Genomic DNA, 24,312 nt, shown 5'->3' with positions numbered 1-24,312 from the left:
ATACTATTGTATTATTAAATGCTGATTTATATTGTTGTTCACTATATTCACTGTATTGTTCGGTTCCTCCTCCGACCGTCTATTGTGTGTTTTTTGTTTGTTTTGTTTGGTCTATATTGGCAGCTCATTTTTCTTTCTTTCCTTGAAACCAATAACCAGATGTGACAAAAGTGTATCAATGCGTGTGTGAAGATTTGAGTATGAGTTAAATTAATTAATTAAACTTTATACATCAGCTTACAATTGTTATTAACTTATTAACATGTCATCCACCCCTTCACATGAAAACACTTGACTCACTAAACTCACATACTTTTTTTTTAGTAAGTAAATATTAACAGATAGATGTATTTAATAAGATGATTGAATGGCATTTGTTTTTTTTTTCAAACATACTGTTTGACATATTGTGTGTATATAGTATACAAACATACTATAAAATGACGTTTCAGCCTGTCTACGGAACACCTATTGGTCCAAAAAGGCGAGAAAGAACTCTCACTTCGCTGCTCATAGTGGTACAGTTAAAGGAAACGTTGCAACCTGCACCAACGTTAAGTTATTTAATTCAACATTGGACGGTAATTTGACGACCATGAGAGTCTTGATAGGTATGTATGTTATTTCATTATCATGTGTATATGTTTTTGAATATCGCTTCAGAAAGGTCAATGTGACATAACGCTAACTGCTAGCTAATCTTAGCAATGCAGACATTGAGCATAGACCATAGACAAAGAGTAACTTACCAAGTTATCTACGTGTTCATTATGTTCGTCCAGACAATGACGGTTAAAGAAGCGTGCCAGCTATATAAATACACATTGAAAACTGTCATTGTGTTTTGTTTTTTTATTGTTATCTAAAGCTAAGTTTGCAGAAGTCCTGTTTTGTAAGCATGTATAGTACGCATGCGCAGTCCGCACCATTCTGACTCTTTGAGACAATGATACATTGATTGCATCCGTTACATTGTGTATTGAATACATCAATATGCAGCTCAATCAATAATACATATTAGCAGAAAAATAGTGCAAATTTCACCTAAACTGTCTTTTCTCTCACCCACATGTATTATAGCTGGTAAATGATTATGGATTCTGTGTGCATCTTTGGTTCGTCTGTTATTATGAGCATTTCTCTACTTTGTCTAACTTGCAGGAGGAGGATCTGGCTTCGTGGGCCGTGAGCTGACTCGCCTGCTCAAACACAAAGGTCACGAGGTGACGGTGATATCTCGCCAGCCTGGTCCAGGGAAGATCACATGGGTATGACCTCAGGATGAAATCAGAATTGTAGTGAAACAGTTGGGACCAACGTCATTTCTCACCATGGCACTTCTGATTCATAACAGCATTTAATTGGTTTAATGTCTTTTGAATCATTTTCATTTCCCCTTTTTACTGTATTGCAGATCACTGTACTTTTCTCTAAATACAGAGTCATTTAGAAACTTATTTTCCTCTCTGCTTCTGCAGGGGGAGTTGGAGTCTCATGGCCTCCCACCATGCGAGGGTGCCGTCAACTTGGCAGGAGAGAATCTAATGAACCCACTACGATGGTGAGCAATACATAAACAGACCCTACAAATACAATACATACACTTTGAATTTCTTTATTTAAAATGCATGTGACCTCTTGTCAAGATTGACTAAAAACAAATAAAATAGGTACGTAATAATGCAGTTTCTGTGGGTTTGTTTCCAGCTGGTTTAATGTAGCTTAATCTTCACCTGATCTATTTTTATTCGTGGTTTCAGGTGGAATGAAAGCTATAAAAAGGATCTGTTCTCCAGTCGCATCGACACAACAAAATCTATGGCTCAAGCTATTGCTGCCTCCTCCAGTCCTCCTCACTCCTGGGTCCTGGTATCAGGAGTAGGTAAGTCTCTGCCTAATGATAAAACCTCAGACTTAAACTTCAGACCAGACTAACTCACAGATAGTATAGACATTCATTGTTTGCTTTTTGACCCGCAGCTTGTTACAAGCCCAGTCTGACAGCTGAGTACACAGAAGACAGTGAATGGACTCCGTTTGACGTTCTCTCCAAACTTGTGAAAGAGTGGGAGGCCTCGGCACTTCTTCCTGAGACTGTGACAAAAAACACCAAACAAGTCGTCATCAGGTCTGGTACGTAAAACCCCATATTTCACTTAGAAAATCCTGTTAATACTTTTATGTCTTTCTTCTAAATCAGACATTTATTTTAGTACACATGTACTTGCAGGGTAACGGGTGGTCAGTGTAAGTAACTCCTCTTTATAGTAGTTCTACTCATTAAAGAGTTTAACTTAACTTTACTGAACTAAATCTTGCCCGGTGCCATCTTAAAAACATTGATTCTTCACTTTCAATATATACACTATTCTGATTCTGATTCCTCCCTCCCTCCACCAGGGGCAGTATTGGGCCGCGATGGTGGTGCCATGAAGCAAATGCTGATCCCCTTTTGGCTCGGCCTCGGGGGCACTCTGGGGTCAGGAAGACAGCCGTTTCCCTGGATCCACGTCTCCGACCTGGCAGGAATCATCGCCCACGCCCTGGAGCCCCCTGCTGCCACCCCCTCGTCTTCGCCGCAAGTGTTCAACGGGGTCGCCCCAACACTGAACACCAACCTCGAGTTCACTAAAGAACTGGGCCGGGTCCTGAGGAGGCCCACCATTTTCCCCGTGCCCGGCTTCGTCATGAACACCGTTATGGGCTCTGAGAGGGCCGTGGTGCTCATGCAGGGCCAGAAAGTCCTACCAAAGAGGACTCAAGAGGCCGGATTTGAGTACAAGTACCCGGACTTGAACTCAGCCCTGAAAGAGATCGTTGAGACTTAACAAATGTTGACAGAATGTGTGCTGACGTAAGATTTTCTGTAATTGTGTGTTCATATTTACTGGATTAGAAGATTTTGAACAAATACGAAAGCTCAAATCAATCGTTGAACAAGAACTTCAGATCACAAACGGGTCTGAGGACTGCCTGGAAAGTGTTTTTCATATCGCATAAGACCAGAGTATGAATCAGGAGAGTTTCTTCATGCTCAGCATCAAATAGAGAAACCTCGACTCAAAAGACAAATACAGGTGTGATGAATCCCTGCGTACATTCAGGGCACACTGGGATCAGATTGTTCAGGCGCTGAAGGACTACATGTAGACAAAACACCACCACTCTGATGTGTGTGTGAACTGCAGTCTGGACAAACTGGGCAAACTAACGATTAATGTCTTTATTGATTAATCGTTTAGTCTACACATCAGTTCCTACATAATCACATTCATTTAAGGTTTACGCAATAGACAGTGACCGTAATGATCAGTGGTGCTTTTGGACTTTGGGGTTCTTTCATTAAAGGGATATTTATGAACTTCAACCTGAAGTATGGAAACACAGGAGGAAATGTCTTATTCTCCATGTTGTGACTTTTTAAATATCACATTTCTGTCATACTTGTTACAAGAAATGGACTTTGATTTGATGAAGGTGGTGCACAATAAAGCTGGGTGAAGAACTTATGTTATGACTTTTTATTGGAGTAATCAGAGTTTGTAATATTAGTCGGTAATTTAACAATTCCAGTGAGGAAACGCAGATGTTCTGTTCAACAAAAACAACGATGAGTCCTCGGTAGGCAGCCTTTTTTCAGTTTCAGGGTGTTTCCATCATTCATAAGTCTACAGAAAAATGTCTCTTAGTCGCTGAATCATCACTGTGACTCACTCTGGGCATCGCCGTCGACTCCCTGAATGATTGGCAGTTGATCTCCCCAGTCGCTGCTCCGGGCACAGCGGTACACATCTCTGATTGAAGAAAATGAAACACATTTCAGTCAAATTGAGAGGCGCTGTCATCAGAGACACATTACACAATGAGCTCAATTCAGTGTCCAATAAAAGCAGCTAACCAATTTCATGACAAGGACTGGCTATCAATAATATTAGTGTATCAGTGTAAACTCAGGTACTAAATCAAACCCAAATTAAATCAATACCCAGTCCTAATGGCCACTAACATAAGAATATTCATTTGTTTCTTTTGACAGTTTTTCTATTTATGTACATTAATCTGATAATACCTCTAATAATAAAAAATACTGCACATGACAGACAACACCTGCCATATGCTGCTGCCGCGTACATTTCTCATTCAGTCCCTTAGCGCGTGTGTGATGCAGCAGAACTTTTACCGGCTGTGTTTCCGTGCCGTCACCACCAGGTGTTGTAGTTGTCCATCGGGGCAGCACATTCGACAGTGGACGTGTCTTGTTCTGCGCTGCACCGGTGCGGTCAGCCTGGCCCAGTCCACGCCTTCTGCTTCTGCTTCCGCTTCCGATGGTTCTGTCCGAGTCAGAATCAGGTAGCTGAACTTCTCCGCCTGCCGGTCGTGGTGCTGAAAATAAACATTTTAATAAATAAGTGGTCTCTAGCTATGATTTGCTGCCTGTTTTTGCATAGCAATCAATACAATTTTCTTTGATTTGTTTACACTTTTGCTTCCTTTTGTTAGTAACTGGTGTAACACAATTGTGGTTCATCCTGTAATTACTTCCTGCTATTAGTTTGCTTTACACAGGAAAGTCAGCATGAGCAGTAATGATACTGTGGCTTTACACCAGGGTGTTTCAAAGTCTGACACCGGGACTAGATCGAGACGTGGGCTTCTTACCCCCGGGAGAGACAGAGGGTGGTACATCTGCTGGAAGTTGCAGGGTGTGATGGGTTCAAGGGTCATCTTAGGACATGCCCGTTCATGAGGACACTGGAGAAAGAAAAGCAATAGAGAGAAGAAGACTGTGACACAGCTGGTTGAAAGTAGAATATCTTAAACCAGCTGGTATTCAAACGTACCGGAGCGAACACTGACGCTGGTCTGGTGTCATGGACAGTCTTCTCTTGTTTCTGGAGAAACAGAACTGCAAGTCATCAGTCTGCTTCCATTAACTGTGTCAAATAATTTACACAACAGCACCGAACACAATCCCCCCCATCTTATCTGCTGTATTTGAATACCTTTAATACAGTGTCTCTGGCCTCCATAAGCAGCCGATGGCCTTCTTTAGTCCCATTTTCCACCAGAACCTACAAAAGTCATTAAATAAGAGAGGACTTCTAGGTACAAGACAAGTTGCAATGTATACACAACATGTCTCAGATCTAGTATAGAGTCACTAAAGGTGCAAGGACAACAGAATTAATAAAAAGTGCACATCAGTGATGTTTTGTCCTTTCAACCAACCAGGTAGGAGCTTGTCTTCCTCCACAGAGTCAACACTGCCTCTTCTCGGTCCTTCACATTGAGAAGCTCCGACAGGGTGAAGGCTGCGGCCACCAAGTCAAACTGCACCTGGAAGGAGAAACACCGGACTGTCAGGGCGCCTCGTCCTTGAGTCTTAAGTGACATCGCTCCACAGATACAAAAACGTTCCAAGAACAAATAAATGTAAAAGAGGGAATCTCAACCTCCTCATTAGCTTATTATATCTTCTGTGCCATGGGCTTACTGTGGTGCTTCTGCACTACATTTCCCAGAGATCACTTTTCACTACAACTGTGCTCTCAAAGTCCTGAATTAAATACCTGCTTCCACTTCTATTTATTGAAAAATAAATATTTAAAATGCTTTTAAAAGCATAACAAAGTGAGGGTGTGAGGATTTGTGTCAACAAAGATTATTATCGCAACAATGCATGTAGGTAATACTGATTGTAGTCAAACTATTCATAATGTGGTCGTTGAGAAAGAAAATCTTTCTTTTTTTGTTGCATATACAGCAAGAATCTGATTTGTTTGGAATTAAAAATTGAAGGCTGGAATATATATATTTATATTTTAAGGAACTGTTGAACTTAACTGAACACAGAAAGTGTTTTTCTTTGGTGCTGGAATAAAAACATAAATGTTTTTACCTTGGGAGAGACAGGGAGGAACTGTCTGAAATAGACTTGTTTGATGTGAGGTTCAGCTCTTTCGTCATCACCTGCTCAACATGAAAAATCAAACACTTAGATTCTCGGATCAATTATTTTACCCAAATAAAATGTTACAAAACAAATACAAAGTTTGCGTGTTCACCTTTAAGAAGTCGCTCTGCCAGGATGTTCATTGGCCCGGAGCTGTCCACACACACCATCTCCTTCAGAGTGTCGCCCCAGCACGAGTGTGACGCCCTGTGGCAGAAACAGAGAGACTCAGTTCACAGGTCTCGTCATTTACATGAGAACGCTCGTAATGTTGCATCGTTTTTTTTCACTAACCAGGCAACTGTTCCCAGCCCCGACCCAAAATCCAGGAGAGACTGGGGGGCAAAAGAGGGATCCCTCTTCTTGATCTGGAACGATAAAACAGATATTTAGAAGTCTGACCGCCTAACGCATTCAGGGTCATAATCCTCAGAAATAAGGACATTTCTTTTGTTATTTTTTCCATTTTTACCACTATAAGTATAAAAATATATTTATTTTGGTGATCTGGGTGGACTGACTCTTTAAGGGGATATATTCCAGGCAAAACCATTGTTTTTCATGCACTGGTCAACTTTGAGACTTTCGGCTATTTTACTGCCATAACACGTCTTTTTCTTTCTTTCAGACTCGTGGAAAGAAAACATCCAAAATACTGTTTATTAATGTTTATTTTATTACTTTGTCTCTTTGCTTCTGTAGATTTTCTCAGATATTCACCAAAAGATGGCATTAGATAATGCTTTAATAACTTGTAATACAAGAAATAACTGTCTTAATGTCAGTAACCAACAGTGGAAGTTTAATATTTTTTTTTTACCTTATTCTCCTGTAGAGTCATCAAAATATATGGAATTTCACAATTCATATATTTAAAGGCTGGTTTCTCTAAATGAGTTTATTCTCAGATTCACAAAAAATAATTGCCTCAATAAGTAATAAACTGTAGAAGTTTCATACTGATATCTATTACTTAAATAGTTGACCCTATTCACCTGCTGTCTCTACATTTAAGGACATCCGTGGTGTCAGTTAGTCTGTGATCTTTGTTCATTACCTCATTGATAGCTCTCCTCACTGCTGCGTAGCCCCCAGCCAGCCGAGCCGCCATGTAGACCACACCTAGCTCTTCATCGTACCTGAAACACAGAGAGTGAGCTGTATAGAAACTCATCCACACTAGTTACTGTACAAGCTCCAAAATCTGACCGCAGACAGGGCTCCACTTCTGCCTTTGTTCAGAGCCTGGTATACTAACACAAGACTTTTGACATTTTAGTGTCAATATGAAAACTCATATGTAAATGAGTTGCCAAGTCATTTACGTTTGTAAAAGCTTTAAAACTTTAAATATTGGTCGCTCTGGTTCAAATCAGACTTGTCTTAAGTTTGGTAAAAGATGCCTTTTCTCCATTAGACAGCAGTTACATTAATTAAGATTATTGCTAAACACACATGTCATTTAAATATATATTTCTGTCAAAGAACGTGGAGATAAAAGCAAGTGTTTACTTCATGGTAGTCCAGTGATACGTAGTTTTTCTGAGCTCTGAAAACACTTTCTTCCTGATGCGGTCTCCAAGCAATTGTTCATCCATTTCTGCAATATAAAGCACATTTGTCTCTAGTTGCGGCATCATATAATGTATCAGCAGTTATTTTACCATTATATAATATATTTTTTTAATCTATGTGTCACCCACCTCCTCTCGTCTCCATCGCTTTCTCCCAAAGTTCTTTCTCCAGACTCACAGCTTTCTGCCTCAGAGTCGAATCCTCGACGGCTCTCTTTCTGCTCCACAGGAAGTTCGTGAGGCTCCGGGAGCGGTCGGTCAGCCGAGTCACCTGAGCTCCTACAGGTGGACAGATTGGAGAGTCGCGCAGTGAGGCGACAGAAATATTTCGTACATCAACTGAAAGCCACGTTCATGATTTAACCTACTGTGAATAATCGACCGTGCAGCCGTCTGCAGTTCGTCAGGTAGGCGCAGAGTCTTCAGGTTGGTCACACCTGGATGCTTCCTGTGTGGTTCTCCTTTTAGGAAATCTACCTGGGACTGTGGGTGTGCCGCTGCACTCATTCCCTGAGGATGAGAAACAAAAACTTCTCTTTACCACCCCTTTGAGCTGTCGTGACTTAACAGTAACCTCCCTGCTTTTTTATTTCTGACATTTCACAATCTGAACAAGTATTATAAATAAGTAAATAAGTCATAAAACAGTATAGAATATTAAATAATTAAAACAAATCCACAATAACTAAAATATTATACAGACAGAATAATTGTAGTATTGCACAGTATTTATATTGCACAGATTGTTAGTGTTAGTGTTGTGTGGTCTACTGGGAGCAGAGCTGGTTGTGCATATAGCTAAATTAACTCTATTTATTTATCTCAGTCCTGCTTTAATCAGCCTCTCTGTCTGACCTCCATAGTAAAGATGCTGCGTTCAATGACCCTCAAAAGCCTCACTCACCCGGCTCAGTATCTTCACGACCACCGCCCTCTGACAGAGGACACCATAGCTCCGTGAAGCCATATCTTCAGAGCCTGAACCGGCGACTTTTTGCGTTTAAATGGCTTTAATTTTAACATTCATCCACATTTTTTGACTAGCACGGAGGCACGCTGAGGATCTTCTCACAAGTCCATCAGCAAAATAATTCCGACTATCGTTAACGCGGAACCTTTGGTCCCAAAGTTCTGTTCCACGTGGGGAGGTTTTTATACAGGAGCACTCACTCTGCCCTTTTGTCTTCTTACTTACTTCTAAAAATATATATTAACTTTAGCATTGCGTGAACAATTAAAGTTAAGGTTAATTCTGGACTATTTTTGTTATTTTGGTAACAAACGGTAACGGGTTTTTGACAAGGGTGTTGCGTAGAGCGCATGCGTCAAAGTCACGATAGGTTTTTGTTTTAACCGCGGAGTGATTCTTCTTCGTGGTTAAACGATCTTTTGCGGCACATCCCCCGGCAAGGAAACAGTGGCGGGTAAAGTGTTTCTGTCCTCCCCATCTTTGTTATCCTTTTTATTATTGCACACATACTTACTGCTATAAGTTCATCTTCACAAACCAACCATGAGGCGCACAAGAAGTTCGACAAATAAAAGTCAGAGTGCACAAAAAACTAAAGAAGAAGAAGTCCTGTCCAAAACAGGTTGGTGCCTGTTAGCCGTTTGGAAGCTAACGTTAGCTGCTGTATTGACGTCATGTTGGGGACATGTCTGGGCAGAGGAGAGCTGGGAAATAAATGTTAATCTATGTATCTACGGTCCATGCAGGCTTTACTGTTTTAGCTCAGGGTGGCTTCTTTACCTGTTAAGAGTTGTGCATGTTAGTAAAAACCTGTTAATTGTCAGCCACTGTCAACCACCATACCACAAAGCTAATCCTGCAATAAACCATATAATGTAATATAATAATACATAATATAATGTTATCAAGTGTTGTTTTAGAGGGATGGTGATTGAACTTTGTCGTCATTTTGGAGGCTGGAGTTTGTGGTGCAGTTGAATCAGCTGATTCACTGATATGTATTTGTCCAACATATTAGAATATCAGGTCATGCCTTTCAGTCAATGCATCTCACACATACAACACTAAGTAAAATGATTAAACTGTTGCTTATAATAGTTGTTTAAAGGGACAAACGTTACTCAATCAGACTAATATCAGTCAGTACTTTGAGAAGAGGATAGCAGACCGTATTTGTTTGGCAATATATTTGTGCTCCTATTAAAATGATGATGATGTGTGTGTGTGTCAGTGTGGCAGTGGAAAGGAGATGAAGGACAGTGGGAACCATACTCGGCTGCAGACTGCGCCTTGTTGGACTCAGCCATCTCTTCAGGAAACACGTCCGCCACTCTGTCTCTGGGCTCTGGGACGAGCTACGAGGTCGACCTGAAGAAGATGCTCCAGATTAATCCCGTCACCAAGTACAAGAGGAAGATTCGCTCTCAGACTGTAAAACCAGGTATGTGAGAGTTAAGTCATATCTGTCTGGAAGGTTCTGCCAGAGCGTTGTTTTATTTTCCAATTGTTGTCATTTAATTCCTGTCATCCCCTGATTTTTGCTATCAATGTGTATTATTTAGCATTTAATCTAACTTTGTCATGTTGGTTTTTCAGTGTCTTATAGTGTCCAACAAACACACTATTTCACATTTCCATAACTGCTTTTTTACAAATTTTTCACTACTTAAAACTAAGGAAAACTCTTTATGCTGTAGTAGTAGTAGACATATTCTATAAACTTTACATTTTTCTTTATATATTTGCACATTTAGAAATCTAAATTACTGAAGGTATTTCAAATGTTTCTTCTGTTGCCTTGTTTTGTTCAGAAAGTTTGAACGAGGCCGGTGAGCTAGAAGCTCAAAATGAGAGGCCAGTTGAACTTAAAGAGGAAGAGGAGGAGGAGACGGAGAAGCAACCTGCAGCGAAGAGGAAGAGAGCGCAGAGCAAGAGTCAGACAAAAACTGAGAAAAAACCCAAAGAAGAAATAAAAAGTGAAGGTAAAGTGGCTTTTATTGTCTTTTATGTAATACCGTTAAAATGTGAAATAGGACTTTAAAGTTGCTGAGTAACAATGGAATCATCATCATGTTTATACGTGGTGTTAGCTGTACTTTCACTAATGGTTGATGTCTGATCTTTGGATGTTGAATAGAGGTCGTGAAGACGGTGGTCATGAAGGGAAAAGCTCCGGTGGACTCTGAATGTAAAGCCAAACTGGGAAAGGTAAAGTGTCTTCTGTCCACACCAGATGTGAAACTCTTGCGGTGTGACAGCTGTGAACGCTGCTCCAGTTACAGTTCCTCTTGTGAGCGTGACACAGTGTGTGGTTTATTATACTGTTAAGTGTCTGGATGTAAATCAATCAAAACATTTTAAATGAATGTTGTACCCAGAGCACCTTCTTAGAAATGTACATGTGTGTGCACAGGTCAAGCAAACACTCAATAGATAGTTATTAGCTACAAGAATAAAACATTACTGTTATTGACGTTTACTTAAGGAGCTAATGTGCAATGTAGGATTCTCATTTATTATTTTATTAATTTATTAGTAATTTGTCATTTTTGCTCTTGTGATTTAATGAGTGATCTTTATTACGTATATTTTCTTTAATAAATCAGCCAAACTAACACATACAGTTAGAGCTGCAACTGTAAGTCCATTAAAGGACAATGAATCTGCAGCTATTGGCAGAATTGATTTGTTATTTCAGAAAGGGAATTAGAAGTTTACATGAACATCTTTTTATTTTTCCACTTACAAGATGCAGATCAAATGCAATCACCGTGATTTATGTTCGTAACTGTTCAATTTCTCCTTCAGGCTCATGTTTACAGTGAAGGGAACGATGTTTACGACATGATGCTCAATCAGGTAAAACATGTTCTTGCACCAAAACTTGAAAAACATTCTAATCCAGATTGTTCACCGGGGTTTCAGGCACGGATGGTTTTAGAATAATGTTTATTTGCGATGTGTGACTGTAATAATTCAGCCCCTCTTCTGTTTCTTGATGATATCTGAAACAGACCAACACTGTAAAATGTATTTCATTTTGATTTGTGTGAACGTGAACAGATTTTTAGGCTTCCAGCAAACGCTCTCTCTTATTTTTCAGACAAATCTTCAGTGTAACAACAACAAATACTACCTGCTCCAGCTGCTGGAAGACGACGGCTCCAGGGCGTACAGTGTGTGGTTGCGATGGGGCCGAGGTGAGTTTATGTGCCCGTGATTCTTCATGCTTGAATGTTTGTATTTACGCAGGACATTCAACACAAGCCTGTAGTTTCAAACTGGTTAAATATATTTTGGTGGTTTCTTCATTGTTTCTTTTAGTGGGAAAAGTGGGTCAGAGCAGTCTGACAGCCTGTGGTGGAGACCTGCTGAAAGCCAAAGATTTCTTCAAGAAAAAGTGAGATTGTGCTGTTTAAAGAATATTTTTCGGATGTCGGACATTGATGTGAGTTTAGTAAAATTCTGAAGCTTGTTTGTTTTGCAACAGGTTTTTAGAGAAGACCAAGAATGAGTGGGAACACCGAGCGAGTTTTGAGAAAGTAGCTGGAAAATATGACATGGTGTTCATGGACTACAGCGCGAACAAAAAGGCAAAAGAACCAACAACTCATTCATCTATTCAATATCTTCTATCATTTTGTATATTGATACATTTCACTGTTTCCAGGAGGAGAACCTGACCACTGTGGACGCTGCACCCAAGAAGAAGACCTCCAAGCTGGATGTGAAGATCCAGTCGCTCCTGGAGCTAATCTGTGACATCAAAGCCATGGAGGAGTGTGTGCTGGAGATGAAGTTTGACACCCGGAAAGCTCCTCTCGGTCGGTCCCTTTCTACTAATCATATGCCTAGAATTTAACTTAACCGTATACAGTACATATACCATTTTAAGATATTCAAGTTCCTACTTTTTGATCCAAAGATACATAAAATAGTCTTAATTCTAGCTCCAGTTACTTGACTATGTGAGCAGATTCCACCAGGAACAAACAAGTGTTTTCATTGTTGTGTTTCATATATTTAAAATTCAGTATTTGTCCTCCTACCTGCAGGCAAGCTGACCACGGAGCAGATCCGTGCAGGCTACATCGCACTGAAGAAAATCGAGGATTGTTTGAAGAAGAAGAGCAACAGTCGTGAGCTGCTGGAAGCATGCAACCAGTTCTACACCCGCATCCCTCACGACTTTGGGTAGAGAAACTGTGGCGGAGCAGGCAGAGAGTTGCACTGATGCTGTTGAGAGATGTGATGTCTGAATGATTTCACATTGATGTCTGTGTTCATGTAACTAAAAGGTGTATTTCTCCAGGATGAAAACTCCGCCAATTATTCATACAGAAGATGAGCTTAAGGAGAAAATTTCACTTTTGGAGGTAAAGGGGAGAGATTCTATAATAATCAACGTGGTCTGTTTATGTCTTCACTCAAGTATACTGTATTATCTGTATATTTTTTGGTCTTATTTCTTTCTTTAGGCTCTGAGTGAGATTCAGATAGCAGTGAAAATGGTTCAGTCCAGTGGAGAGGGTGACGAACATCCTCTGGACAGACAGTACTGCTCCCTCCAGTGTCAAATGCAGCCTCTGGACTCCAGCAGCCACGAGTACACGGTCAGCGTTTTACCACTCAGAACTGTTCCAGGTCATGGTTTATCAGCCGGGACGAATACACTGCCGTTAACCTAACGGATGCAAGATTCACGTGGTGCTTTTATTATTCAACCAAGTCGATGAAATTGTGTCGTAACAGTCGAAGCAGAAAAGCCAGCACTGACGGGTTGAAAGTCAGTCAGGATTTTCAAAGCACTCCCTTGTAATCGTTCCTCTTTTCTGTGTAAAGGTGGTAGAAAAGTATCTACATTCCACTCACGCCTCCACCCATAGTGACTACACCATGTCGGTCCTTGACATCTTCTCAGTGGACAGAGAAGGGGAGAGGAACAACTTCCTCTCACAGATGCACAACAGGTAAAACACACCATTACTGGCTCTTGTTGCCTCAGATTGTCGTCCCGAATCTGCATCGTTACAAAGTTCCTTTTCGTAAAGACCGCTATGTGCGTCTGTCTGTCTACCAGGACTCTGCTGTGGCACGGTTCCCGTCTGTCTAACTGGGTCGGCATCCTCAGCCAGGGGCTCCGAGTGGCCCCACCTGAAGCCCCCGTCACTGGTTACATGGTACAGTAGGATGGATGCACAGAAAATATACATGCATGTACTGTTACTGTACTGTTCCATATTTCTTTATTCCAGTGATAATGATTCTCTCTTTCTTCTAGTTTGGTAAAGGTATCTACTTTTCTGACATGTCATCAAAGAGCGCCAACTACTGCTTTGCCACTCAGAACAACCACGTGGGACTGCTGCTGCTGAGTGAGGTGAGTTGATTCGTGCACGTCTCACCCTGTAGTTAGAACAGACACAGGGCAACAGATTTGAATGAAGGGAGACGACTGGTATTAACAATAACGACGACATGATTTGTCACATCCGTGCGTCTGTGTGTGGTTGCAGGTCGCTCTGGGAGACTGTAACGAGCTGCTGGACGCCGACTACGAGGCCAACAACCTGCCGGCTGGAAAACACAGCACCAAGGGCCTGGGACAGACCGGACCCAACCCCAAAAACGCTGTCAATCTGTTAGTCCCTCTCATTGCACTGACACGTGTCATACAGGACAACCACTGGTTTAAGTGTGCTTTCTGCTGCACAACACAAATCATGACAATATAGAAAGAATACTGGTTGATGAGCACAGAGAATAATAATTATAATCTAATAAATGCTAATTAAATAATGCTCAAGAATACAAATATGAACAAATATTACAAGAAGTTGCTCATAATGAAACACTTCTTTCTTTACCTGGGACCTACTAGATCTACTTAATCTACTAGAATCATTTAATTTATTATATGTTCCTGTTTGTAAATGGTTAAATAAATTGGGTAATTTAAGGATGTTTTCCTATCAACTTCACAAATGAATACACACTTTGAAGTATTACTCCATAGTCCTGTTTCTATCCTGTGCAGCCATCGGTGTGTCTTCACAACAAGGCATCCTTTAGAGTTCTACATTAAGCTCAGAGACTCCAGTATCCTCTCAGTGCTTCGCTAGACTACGTAAACTGTTTATTTAATCTATGCAGGACTATTTGTTTAAGGTCATTTTCAAGCACTTCATAGAAATGTCTGGTGGTTTTGCTCAGAAATATGAAGTAAAACCAGCAAAATGAAAGTCAAAGTACTGAATGCTGAACTCAGGAGTGACTCAAACACTAATGGACCGACCACATGGCAACAACTGGTTTCACTTCATCTCTGCAAGATGATTTTCATGTTGTGCTGAAACTAGTAACTGAGAGAAGAAACAAAAACACAATTTGTACTTAATGTGTCCTTAAAGAAATGCACCTTTTCATTTCTATTCCCCTCTCTATCCCTCTCTTTCTCTCTCTCCCTCTCTCTCTCAGCGACGGTGTGACGGTGCCCATGGGACCAGCGGTGAAGACAGGTGTGGGTAAAAACAGCTGTTACTCCCTCCTGTACAACGAGTTCATCGTTTACAACCCGGCCCAGACTCGCATGAGGTACCTGCTGCGGATCAAGTTCAACTACTCTTCACTGTGGTGAGACACAGTGTGGACGCACGAAATCTGGTGATTTCTGGTTGCTTTTCTCCCCACAAAGCAGGGACGGTGTACGACTTAAATCATTCTTCGTGTACAGTTAGATTCTGGTTCTTGGGGGGAAAGGATGTGAAGCCTGAACACACTTCTGTCACTGGGGGGCGAACGGGAAGGTTTGCTTCCTCAGTGATGTACAGCTGCAGCAAAAATATGTCATATGAATATGTATGTCTTTGGGTTTTTCATGTTGTTCAAAGAAAGCCTCGCTGGCATTTTTCACCGTTTTCTGACAAAACCATTAAACGTTTATGCAGCTCACTCAATTAAAATGAGAACGCCAACAAAACTACATTTTTCTACAGTTTTTGTTTTTGTTAATATTCAATGCTGCGTCTTCTTGAGTCATAAAATGACGTTGGACTCTGTCAATTACTTTCTGAATATTGTTCGGTTTGTTCAATGAACTTTGGTGAAGATGGATCCATGTGAAAATGGCCTCGTGGATCTTTGTGGATCATCAGCGTCTGACTTTTAATCCCACAACGTAACGATTTAGAAGTTCTTTATGCAGGTTTAACTTGAGCATTTCTACTGAATGATACAGAATGATACAGAAATGTAATGCTTTCATTTGTTTCTATAATTGTAGGGGAACATGCACCGCAAAACAACAAATACAGTACAACCATTGTTTATGAAAAAAACACAGAAAATCATTTATTTTCAGTTAATACAGGAGTTACAGTATATACATCATTATAATAATAAAGACATTTTCATCGTTGATACAGTTTGGAGTGTCAGTCTGTCTGTGTGTGTAAATGTGTTTTAGTTTCATCTCCTCCCCAGCAGGCAGAGGAAGATGAGGACGATGTCCAGGTAGATATTAAGAGCAGCGTTGATGTATTCCTCTGGATCCAGACGGTAGCTCATCATCCCCATCATCAGCTGACAGTCCACCATCAGGAACTGAGGGGAGGAAGAGTTAGGACAGGGTGAGAGAGTACCACCAGATAACGATTAGGAATTAATGACATATTTTATAATAGCAGACATGTTACAGTAGGAAATAATAAAACGAATAATGGTTGAATTCCAATTAGCTTCTCCGGTTTCAGGATGAGGAAGTTTGTCGGTTGCGGTTTATAAAGACAACATTCACAGATGTCCCTTCCTCCCATCGTAATATAATATGGCAAACAAGTTGTCTTCCTGGTTTTAAAGGCTTTATTAAACTAAAGTGATGTATTTTTTTGTAGTTCCAGCTTTGCCTTAACCTACTTAGTCATTATGTCCACATAAGTGATGATTATTTATCAATAATCTCAATCTGAAAATATGTTGTATCAGCATAGTCAACCCTACAATATCGTCTTAATATTGATATCAAGGTATTTGGATAAAAATATCGTGATTTTCCTTCAGCCCTCGTTAATGAACGTTAACCCTAGATTCACTCTTGTTATAGAATGAGCTTCGTCTGTTTTAATTTCTCTTTATATTTGCGGTTTTTCAGCGCTGTGTCGGCCATTTTTGTAGGTTTGCCTTGGATGTGTGCTTACCATCGGGCACCTGATTGGATCGTTGGTTATAGAGGTTGACGGTGGTGGTGGTCCCTTTGGTACATCCCCTTGAATAGTAGTGTTAATATCATATATATATATATATATACGTTGTTATATATAGGCCTACCAGTGAATACAGCAGAGCACCCAGACATCAGACGTCATCAGTGATGAAGGAGTAGAATGTGCATGAAGCCAAACATGATCACGTCCACCGTCAGATTCAGCAGAACACCGTACCAAATAGTGAAATCATAAGTCTGCAAAGAACGCAGGGACACATTAGTACATTCTGTACTTTCATTCAGACATTTTTCGTATTCTTAATTGCACACCAGCCCGATAGCACAAACTTCAGAGTATATCACCCTTCAGTCAATCTTTTCAGTATTTTCTCCATTCATAGATTTTAGTTTTTGTGCAAATAAATAGTGTAAAATGTCCTCTGTCGCCCAGAGCCCGAGGTGACATCTTTAAATGTCTTGTTTTGGTTGACCAGCAGTCTAAACCCAAACAGATAATAACTTTAAAATGATATGAAAAGATGAAACCGAAGAATTATAGATATTCTTTCTTTAAAACACGATCAATGGTCAGCATAGTTGCTGATTAAGCTTCTGTCAAGCGTCTTCATCAATTAATTGACTAATTATTCATTCTGACTCTTCTGATACTTACAGCGCTTGCAACACCTATCATTGGATTCTCTTTACAAGAAGCCGTTGAGGGCTATAACTTCAAAACTGATACGTTAGGCAACAGACAGTCTGCAGATCACTATGTTCAAAGTAAACACAGATCATGATGTCTGTAGGAAGCATTTAGAAATGCAGCTCTTTGGCTCCGCCTGGTTGTCTGACCTGTGCAGAGAATGCAATGATTGCCACAGAAATGGTCATCGTTGCTCCCAAAGTGATGACGAAATCAGTGGTGTCGTGGAAGGAGGCGATGGTTCCCACCATGTATGACAAGCTCAGGGTGACCACAACCTGTAGGCACAACATGTAATGTATTAACCATCACCCTCAGCTGAGAAGGGTTTTTTTTGCTTCACTTTTAACTGCTTCAATCAGACAGATCCAGATAGTTTATGTCATTCAATAATCAGTCTTTTAGAATTAAGACATGTGTTAAGTGCACACTCGTCTACAAGAAACCTTTATTTTTAATTTTGTTTTAGCAGATACAGGCTTCATGAATACCATCACGAGTATATATAAAGCATATTTGTGTAAGTTTGAAGTCCTTGAGCTGTCTGCTGAGGAGGTGTTTATTCAATCTCTCCATGAAGGCATGATCACTATACTTGATGTGACGTCTCCTCACCAGGGAGACGGCTGCTCCATGTTCCAGCAGAAAGCTCCTGTCAAGGCATTTGTTAGCTTCAGGGAGTGACAAAGCCCTGTGGGCGTGCACTTCTAAACCCGGCAATGTTTGTGCTCTGCATTGTGTAATTATCGCTCACAATACAGGAAGTCCTCATTTTAAATGTCAATCTCAACGACTTGCATGTGAACACAACTTTAGAGGAAACTGAGGCTTCATTTGATAAAAATGTACCAGTTCCTCAGAGCCCATTTAAATGTAGAGCGGTTTAAATGACTTATCATTACTATTTAAAATATCTTTAATCTCCTGGAATATATTTCCTCATGTACCTTTTTGATTAATTCGATTTAATACTAGCAGCTTGACCAAAAATATTTCACTTCTCTGTTGAGGATGTGACTGTGATTCATATCAGGCATTTCCTTTTGAACTACAAAGATATGGTTTCTTTTTACCTCAGGGTTAACTGTCCTTTTAGTTTATTATTGTTTATTGTGTATTTTATAATATAGGTATCTGTGTGATATTAATTTCCCCAATTAGATATTTGGGGTTTTTCGCTCCTGTATTTGTAACCCACCAATCCCACGATGTTCCAGGGGTGACGTCGACTGAAGGGCATGGTGAGGGCCGTGGCGACCACGATGAAGATGATCATGGAGCTGAAGTAGGCCCACAGGTTGGTCTGCTCCACCTCACCTCTGGAGAAGGTGAACACACACACCACGCTGAAGATGAACAGCAGCTGGAAAGTCAGGATGCTGAACACCTGCACAGGGAACGATGAAGAACAAGCACTTAATGAAAATACACAGAGAAAATACTCTGCACAGCATCTGATTTTATAGGTGTATGTAAATGTTTTGGGATAAAACTTAATTTATTTTGACACCCATGATCCGTGACCCTTTATGGATTAAAAAGAAGATTGTACTTGACCACACATTCACTAAAATGATCATTTTACGACAAGATATTGTTGGATTATTTCACTTTCTCGCTCTACGGAGGCCCTTGTGCTTTAATATGCTCAGCAGTGTTCAGAAAATCTTGCAACTATGAATATGTCAATGTAATTATTAGTATTGCACAGATTTGGTTTAAAATCAATCTGAACAAACACATTTTGACTATTTTGCGGCTTCTTTTAACAGGTTGTAATTTGTCTACAAGTAATAAAATCAGGTAAAATGATTCATTAAATAAGTCGCGTTAGGTTGGTCGAACAAAAAAAAGAGAGAGAGACACTTGTCATGTAAAAGTCTCTCCCCCATAATGCATTCTGTTACTATGAGCTTGAAACCAGTCGCTGAACCTCTACCTGCTCGCTTAATCGATAGTTTTCACGATTTACATTTTTTACGATTTATTTTACGAATTCTTCAGAGGCCTGATAATGATAACTTATCCAATAATTTACAGCAAAAATCAGAGATTAGGGCAAAGTCCAGAAAAGAACAATAATTATTTTGTGTTACAAATATATAATCTTTCTGTTTTGTTATCCTGTAATCCTGTCAATGATCTTGTGCCATCCCTCAAATCTTTTTCGAGGAAGAGGAAAACATGGTGTAGGAAAACGTGTCCACAGCGAGTCGTACAAACCTTTCTGAGAAACGCTCTTCTCACTGTCTTGTCATCAAAAGACGATGAGGCTATCGGTGGAGTCGTGTCCGACGAGGCCTCTGGGCAGATGTCCCGGAAAGACTCGTACCCAGTTGTAGGCTGATAGATGCAAGTTGTCTCGATTTTGGATGGAGGGCACATTGCCGGGGCCGCAGAGTAGGGTGGAGGTTGCTGTCCTTCGTGGGAGTATAACGGTGGTGGTGGTGAGGACTCATCATAACCAGGAGCGTCCTGTGTCTCTCTGGATGTGAGATGCTCTGCTGTATCTGACATTCTGGAGGAAGCTGTGGGTCAAACACAGCGGTTCAGGCAAATAACTTCTGTTATCTGATTGGTGGGATACATTCAGCTGAAGTGAGAAGTTCCTGTTTTACTGAATAATACTGTATTCATTACTCATTAACTTTGGTGTCTGAGCTGAAATGAAATGAATGGTTTCATTTAGTGAAACACTGGAAATTGTTTTATGATCATGTACAGCACACGTGTCAAACTCAAGGCCCGCGGGCCGAATCCGGCCCGCCACGTCACTTTATGTGGCCCGCAAATCCGTTTTTTTTTTTTTTTTTTTTTTTAATTTTGGAAAAAAAAATTAAAGTTAGACTTGGAAATAAAAGTATCCCCATGGTCGAAATTATGAGATAGAAAGTTGAAATTATGAGATAGCATGTTGTCTGTGTACCGACATTAAAACTATCAGGTGGACAGGAGAGGGAACAGCCCGTAAAGAGGTTTTCCAAGTGATTGAGTTGAAAAAGATCGAAAAATAATCCCAAAATGTCCACGAAGAGAAGAATTGATGCAGAGGGAAGAACATGTAATGAAATATGAGAAAGCGAATACATGTTTGTGCTTCAAGGAGAAAAACGGGTCTGTCCTCTGTGTTATGATGCGTGTCGGTGATGAAAGATACAATTCACGTCGGTATTTTGACACCAAACACGGAGCTAAATTTAGCCTCCAAGAAAAACATAAAATTGTCCAAGAATTAAAAGGCAGACTGTAATCACAACAGAATATATTTACAAAAGCTACAGCCCAGTGGATGCTAAAGGTGTGTGAGCAGGTGTGATACAGACTTTTACAAATGTCAGTTTGTGAAGAAACACCATCGCAGACCGAGTTCATGAACTAGCAGCAATCTAACAACACAGCTAGCTAAGAGACGAGCAGGTACTCGTCTTCTTCATTAGCTGTTGATGAAAGCACAGACAACACGGACACAGAGCATCTATCAGTGTTTATAAGACCTGATCTCAGTGAGGAGCTCTTGGATGTAGCTGCCGTGCACGGGACGACGACGGGGACATTAGTGATGCAGAGAGGTGACAAAAATAGCTTTGAACAAAGTGAATGTAATAACTTGTGTTTGATGATACTTGTCTTTGTTATTTTCTTTAATAGTTTGATCTTTGATAGAGTAATGTGGGTTTCTTAACCCTAAATTAAAATGATTTATGTTATAATAACAGAAATGTGCTTAAATATCATTTTACATTTATATAACTGCATGTACAATATTTTTACACTTGAATAAACAATAATCAAATGCAGAGACAGTTATTTACCATTATGTTAGGAGTAGTTACAGTTATACAGTCTTACAGTTACAACCGGCCCTTTGAGGGAAACCGTGATGCTGATGTGGCCCGGAGTGAAATGAGTTCGACACCCCTGATGTACAGGGTTGCTTACTTCTGATTGTGTTGGCCAAGAATGGTGTAAACTTTAGGAAGTAAAACTAGCGCTGTTGTGCCACTTCTTTTATACTCAGCAAATGTGGAAGGAAATACAAGTGTTGTGTCATGTTATCTAGTTTAATAACTTCATGTGATCAAAAAATCTCTAGATTTGATGACAGATTGAATTTACAAAGGTTGAAAACACTGCAGCAAGTTACAGTAACGAGACAATAGGCCTTTTTTCCAAAGAAGACATTTTGACTTGTCATAGGTGGAAAAGCACAGGTGCTTCTAATAACATTAACGATTGCTCTGGTACGTTCATGTAACCCAGTAAGCTAGGACTGTATTCAATTTAAATGGGAGCAATCATTAATTACTAGCACTTCTGGTTCTCCTACTGTGACACATCAACACATCTTCTGACTTTAATTATAGCTCTAGCGATCCATTGAAGTACATATCAAACCACACTAATCAAACAATTACCTGTTCATGCAGGTGTGTTCAAGTAAAACTACTTTGCCTTAAATCAGTATGTAGTGCTGAAGGGCAGATGAGGTGGTTTTAAATCAGAAAACGTGTGATGTTGAAGAACCAGGTCGATGAGCAGGTTAGTGTAGAACAAGTGGCGTTTATTAACAAAAAGTTTACTGAAACAAAGGGAAAAATGGAACCCGGGAAATTCAATAAAACAAGTTTGTTGCAGGAGCAGAATAGAGGAGGGCCATAGACATGAGGAAGAAGGAGGATGTTGAGAATAAACCGACAGGGTCGGAGTAAAGATTCGGGCTGTGAAAGAAGGGGCTGGACGTGGAGCTTTGTAAGAAAAGCACATTGTTACAAGATGGATTGACAGGAAGTGACAGAAGTTAAACTGTTTGATACAAAACGATCCGGCTTGATAATCGCAGAGTTCAATAGTGAGATAGGAAAATGTTTTAAATCTTGATTTTGGCGGATGGGATGGGTTTGTAGCTGAGCAAGAAAGCTCAAATTAAAGGTGTAGTTGTCGGAGTCTCATGCAGAGTAGATGCAAGGAGAGTTTAATGACGGTGACGGACAGATTCAGAATGAAGAGGTTTGACAAAGTAATTGATGAAACGTTTAGGACTGAATCTGTCTTGCATCAGTTTGATTTGGAGTTCTTGGAGTGTTCTTGGACAACGTGTCGTACCAAATAAAAAGGCAGTATGTTCCCAAACCGCTACGATGTCAGAGCTGTTGGAAGTTTCGTCTGTTAGTGTGTAGGAGTGATTTTACCACTTGTGGCAAAATGTGGGGAGACTGACTGTGAAGGAGACTGTGAGAAAGAGCCAGAGTGTCCTCTTTACAAAGTGAATCATGCGGCGTGGGAGGCTCACTGTCCAAAGAGAGTAGAGGAGATCGAAATATCCAGGGTTATATAAGAAAAGATATGCGCACGAGGAAGTAGGTAAGGCAAGGTGTGACAAGAAGCTATAAGGAGAACAAAGACGGTCAGGAAGCGTGAGGAATGTTTGTAAGGATCTGTTTTTGGCAATGTTAATTAACCACTACCGGAGTAGAAAGAAAAATCCCTTTTTAGAGATGCAGCAAGGGATTTCTGTTTGTTGGAATTTCTGGGGAAGTTTTTAGGGTCATGGGAAATACAAATGTTACAGCAGAGTGGGGAATAGATGGGAAGGAGTTCATTTTATTAAGTGGAGAGTTTAGTTTAAATCCAGTGGTTGGCTGAAATGCAACATTTTGGATGCAAGCCGCCCTTTTAAAACCAAAACCAAAGAAGAAGAAGCTTGTGTCATGTGTACACCTTGATTAATAACAAATAAACTGAAACACTGGACTGACACATTAACACTTAATGTTGGGGAACAAGGAGAATTTTTGTGCGGCAGAGATATCAGTGCTGTTATGTAGATCTACCTCGTTTTACAAAAACATATTTGGATGAACTGGTAACTGTTTTTGAGCATTTAACATTTACATGTTCAGAGCTGTAGAGTTCCACAGTGAAAACAGACATATTTCTTCTTCTTCCTCTGACTAATCAACTCAAATTAATACAATTAAATGAGTTTAAATGATCATTTGTTGCAGTTAGTAACCGGCTAAGCAAATTAGTTGTGATCTGAGTGAACACACCCTCAGCAGGATTATTAACTGTTAATATTTGTTGTCTTGTTAAAAGGATATTTGGGCTAACTTTACACACAGAACAAGTCAAGAATACATAATAGAGAGTAAAGTGATTGTTTTTACCTTTTCTGATGGATTATAATTGTCTGACACCTCGCCGTGCTGTGTGAGGAGGAGACGGCACAAAACACAACCTTGCATGTGATTGGTGTCGGTTATTCTCGCAACCTGTGGCGTGGTGAGTTTCACTTCCTGATGCCATGAAGTGAAGAAAAAAAAATAAAAATCCCTGACGGAAACTGCAAAGTTCACCATTGTTCCACTCGGTCAGATATGGATAAGGGGTTGTCACTTGTCCCGATCAGTACAAAATCAAAGCGGGACAACTTAAGACACATTATCTAATTTGCGTTTGTTAATAATAGACCTGAACATGGTGCCAGCTTTTGACAGGCAGAAAGTGTAATTGCAGTATTTCCCGTAAAGCCTGTTTCCAGACCTCGTAATCACTGACCCACATATCTGACTTGTTTCATGAACTCAAAGTGAAAGTGAACCTGAATGGTAAACACAGGGCTCCGAGAAAATGTGCTCAACACTTTTTGTTCCTGCTGCTTTATATCACAAACGACCTAAAACCAACGTGAGCTGTATTGTGTTCAATCATGTCTCTGCTTTGGTGCTGCGTGAAACACAAATGGCCTCGTGGATCTTTTTGATTATCAGCATCTGACTTTTAACAACACAATGTAATGATTTGGAGGTTTTCATGCAGGTTTAACGTGAGCATTTCTACGGAATAATTACCTAAATTCTATTGAATGTGTCTTATCAATGCCGAAAGAACACAAATTGAATGCTT

General features: G+C 40.2%; 4 protein-coding genes across 5 annotated transcripts; 2 read left to right on the top strand and 2 right to left on the bottom strand.

The window, feature by feature from the left end:
- The first annotated feature begins 409 nt into the window (after positions 1-409).
- Positions 410-3,509, top strand: sdr39u1 (short chain dehydrogenase/reductase family 39U, member 1). The gene is made up of 6 exons (XM_076098109.1): positions 410-611; positions 1,162-1,268; positions 1,479-1,561; positions 1,761-1,882; positions 1,981-2,133; positions 2,401-3,509. The coding sequence occupies exons 1-6, from the start codon at positions 596-598 to the stop codon at positions 2,826-2,828; spliced, it is 909 nt and encodes a 302-aa protein (XP_075954224.1). The 5' UTR covers positions 410-595; the 3' UTR covers positions 2,829-3,509.
- On the bottom strand, positions 3,239-8,615 carry mettl17 (methyltransferase like 17). Its single transcript, XM_076098106.1, has 14 exons — positions 8,432-8,615; positions 7,896-8,037; positions 7,657-7,806; positions 7,466-7,553; positions 7,011-7,092; positions 6,248-6,321; positions 6,066-6,160; positions 5,900-5,970; positions 5,230-5,337; positions 5,004-5,072; positions 4,842-4,892; positions 4,660-4,752; positions 4,181-4,383; positions 3,239-3,794 (listed from the first exon to the last, which is right to left on the bottom strand). Exons 1-14 carry the CDS (start codon positions 8,492-8,494, stop codon positions 3,701-3,703), a joined length of 1,383 nt encoding a protein of 460 aa, XP_075954221.1. The 5' UTR covers positions 8,495-8,615; the 3' UTR covers positions 3,239-3,700.
- A 297-nt stretch (positions 8,616-8,912) lies between these two features.
- Positions 8,913-15,916, top strand: parp2 (poly (ADP-ribose) polymerase 2). The gene is made up of 17 exons (XM_076098037.1): positions 8,913-9,119; positions 9,729-9,938; positions 10,309-10,479; positions 10,635-10,705; positions 11,306-11,356; positions 11,601-11,697; positions 11,822-11,897; positions 11,988-12,090; positions 12,168-12,321; positions 12,553-12,691; positions 12,810-12,873; positions 12,976-13,110; positions 13,340-13,467; positions 13,578-13,677; positions 13,779-13,877; positions 14,014-14,138; positions 14,975-15,916. Exons 1-17 carry the CDS (start codon positions 9,041-9,043, stop codon positions 15,132-15,134), a joined length of 1,962 nt encoding a protein of 653 aa, XP_075954152.1. The 5' UTR covers positions 8,913-9,040; the 3' UTR covers positions 15,135-15,916.
- On the bottom strand, positions 15,819-23,968 carry LOC142956436 (protein lifeguard 2-like). 2 transcript variants are annotated; one of them, XR_012956023.1, is made up of 8 exons: positions 23,574-23,968; positions 20,730-20,843; positions 19,630-19,934; positions 18,605-18,793; positions 17,556-17,684; positions 16,823-16,955; positions 16,693-16,760; positions 15,819-16,099 (listed from the first exon to the last, which is right to left on the bottom strand). XR_012956023.1 is itself a non-coding variant. In XM_076098038.1 (7 exons), exons 2-6 carry the CDS (start codon positions 20,776-20,778, stop codon positions 16,860-16,862), a joined length of 768 nt encoding a protein of 255 aa, XP_075954153.1. In that variant the 5' UTR covers positions 20,779-20,843; positions 23,574-23,965; the 3' UTR covers positions 15,819-16,099; positions 16,823-16,859. The 2 variants fall into 2 exon arrangements, 1 of the variants encoding a protein (XP_075954153.1); XM_076098038.1 differs by lacking the exon at positions 16,693-16,760 and having other exon boundaries at positions 23,574-23,965.
- Between the last annotated feature and the right edge of the window lie 344 nt (positions 23,969-24,312).

Source organism: Anarhichas minor, unplaced genomic scaffold (assembly GCF_050575085.1).
Source record: "Anarhichas minor isolate MPS153535 unplaced genomic scaffold, ASM5057508v1 ptg000024l, whole genome shotgun sequence".
Taxonomy (NCBI): Eukaryota; Metazoa; Chordata; class Actinopteri; order Perciformes; family Anarhichadidae; genus Anarhichas; species Anarhichas minor.
The sequence above is the reverse complement of the archived record's forward strand: the minus strand, read 5'-3'. Positions and strand labels throughout refer to the sequence as shown.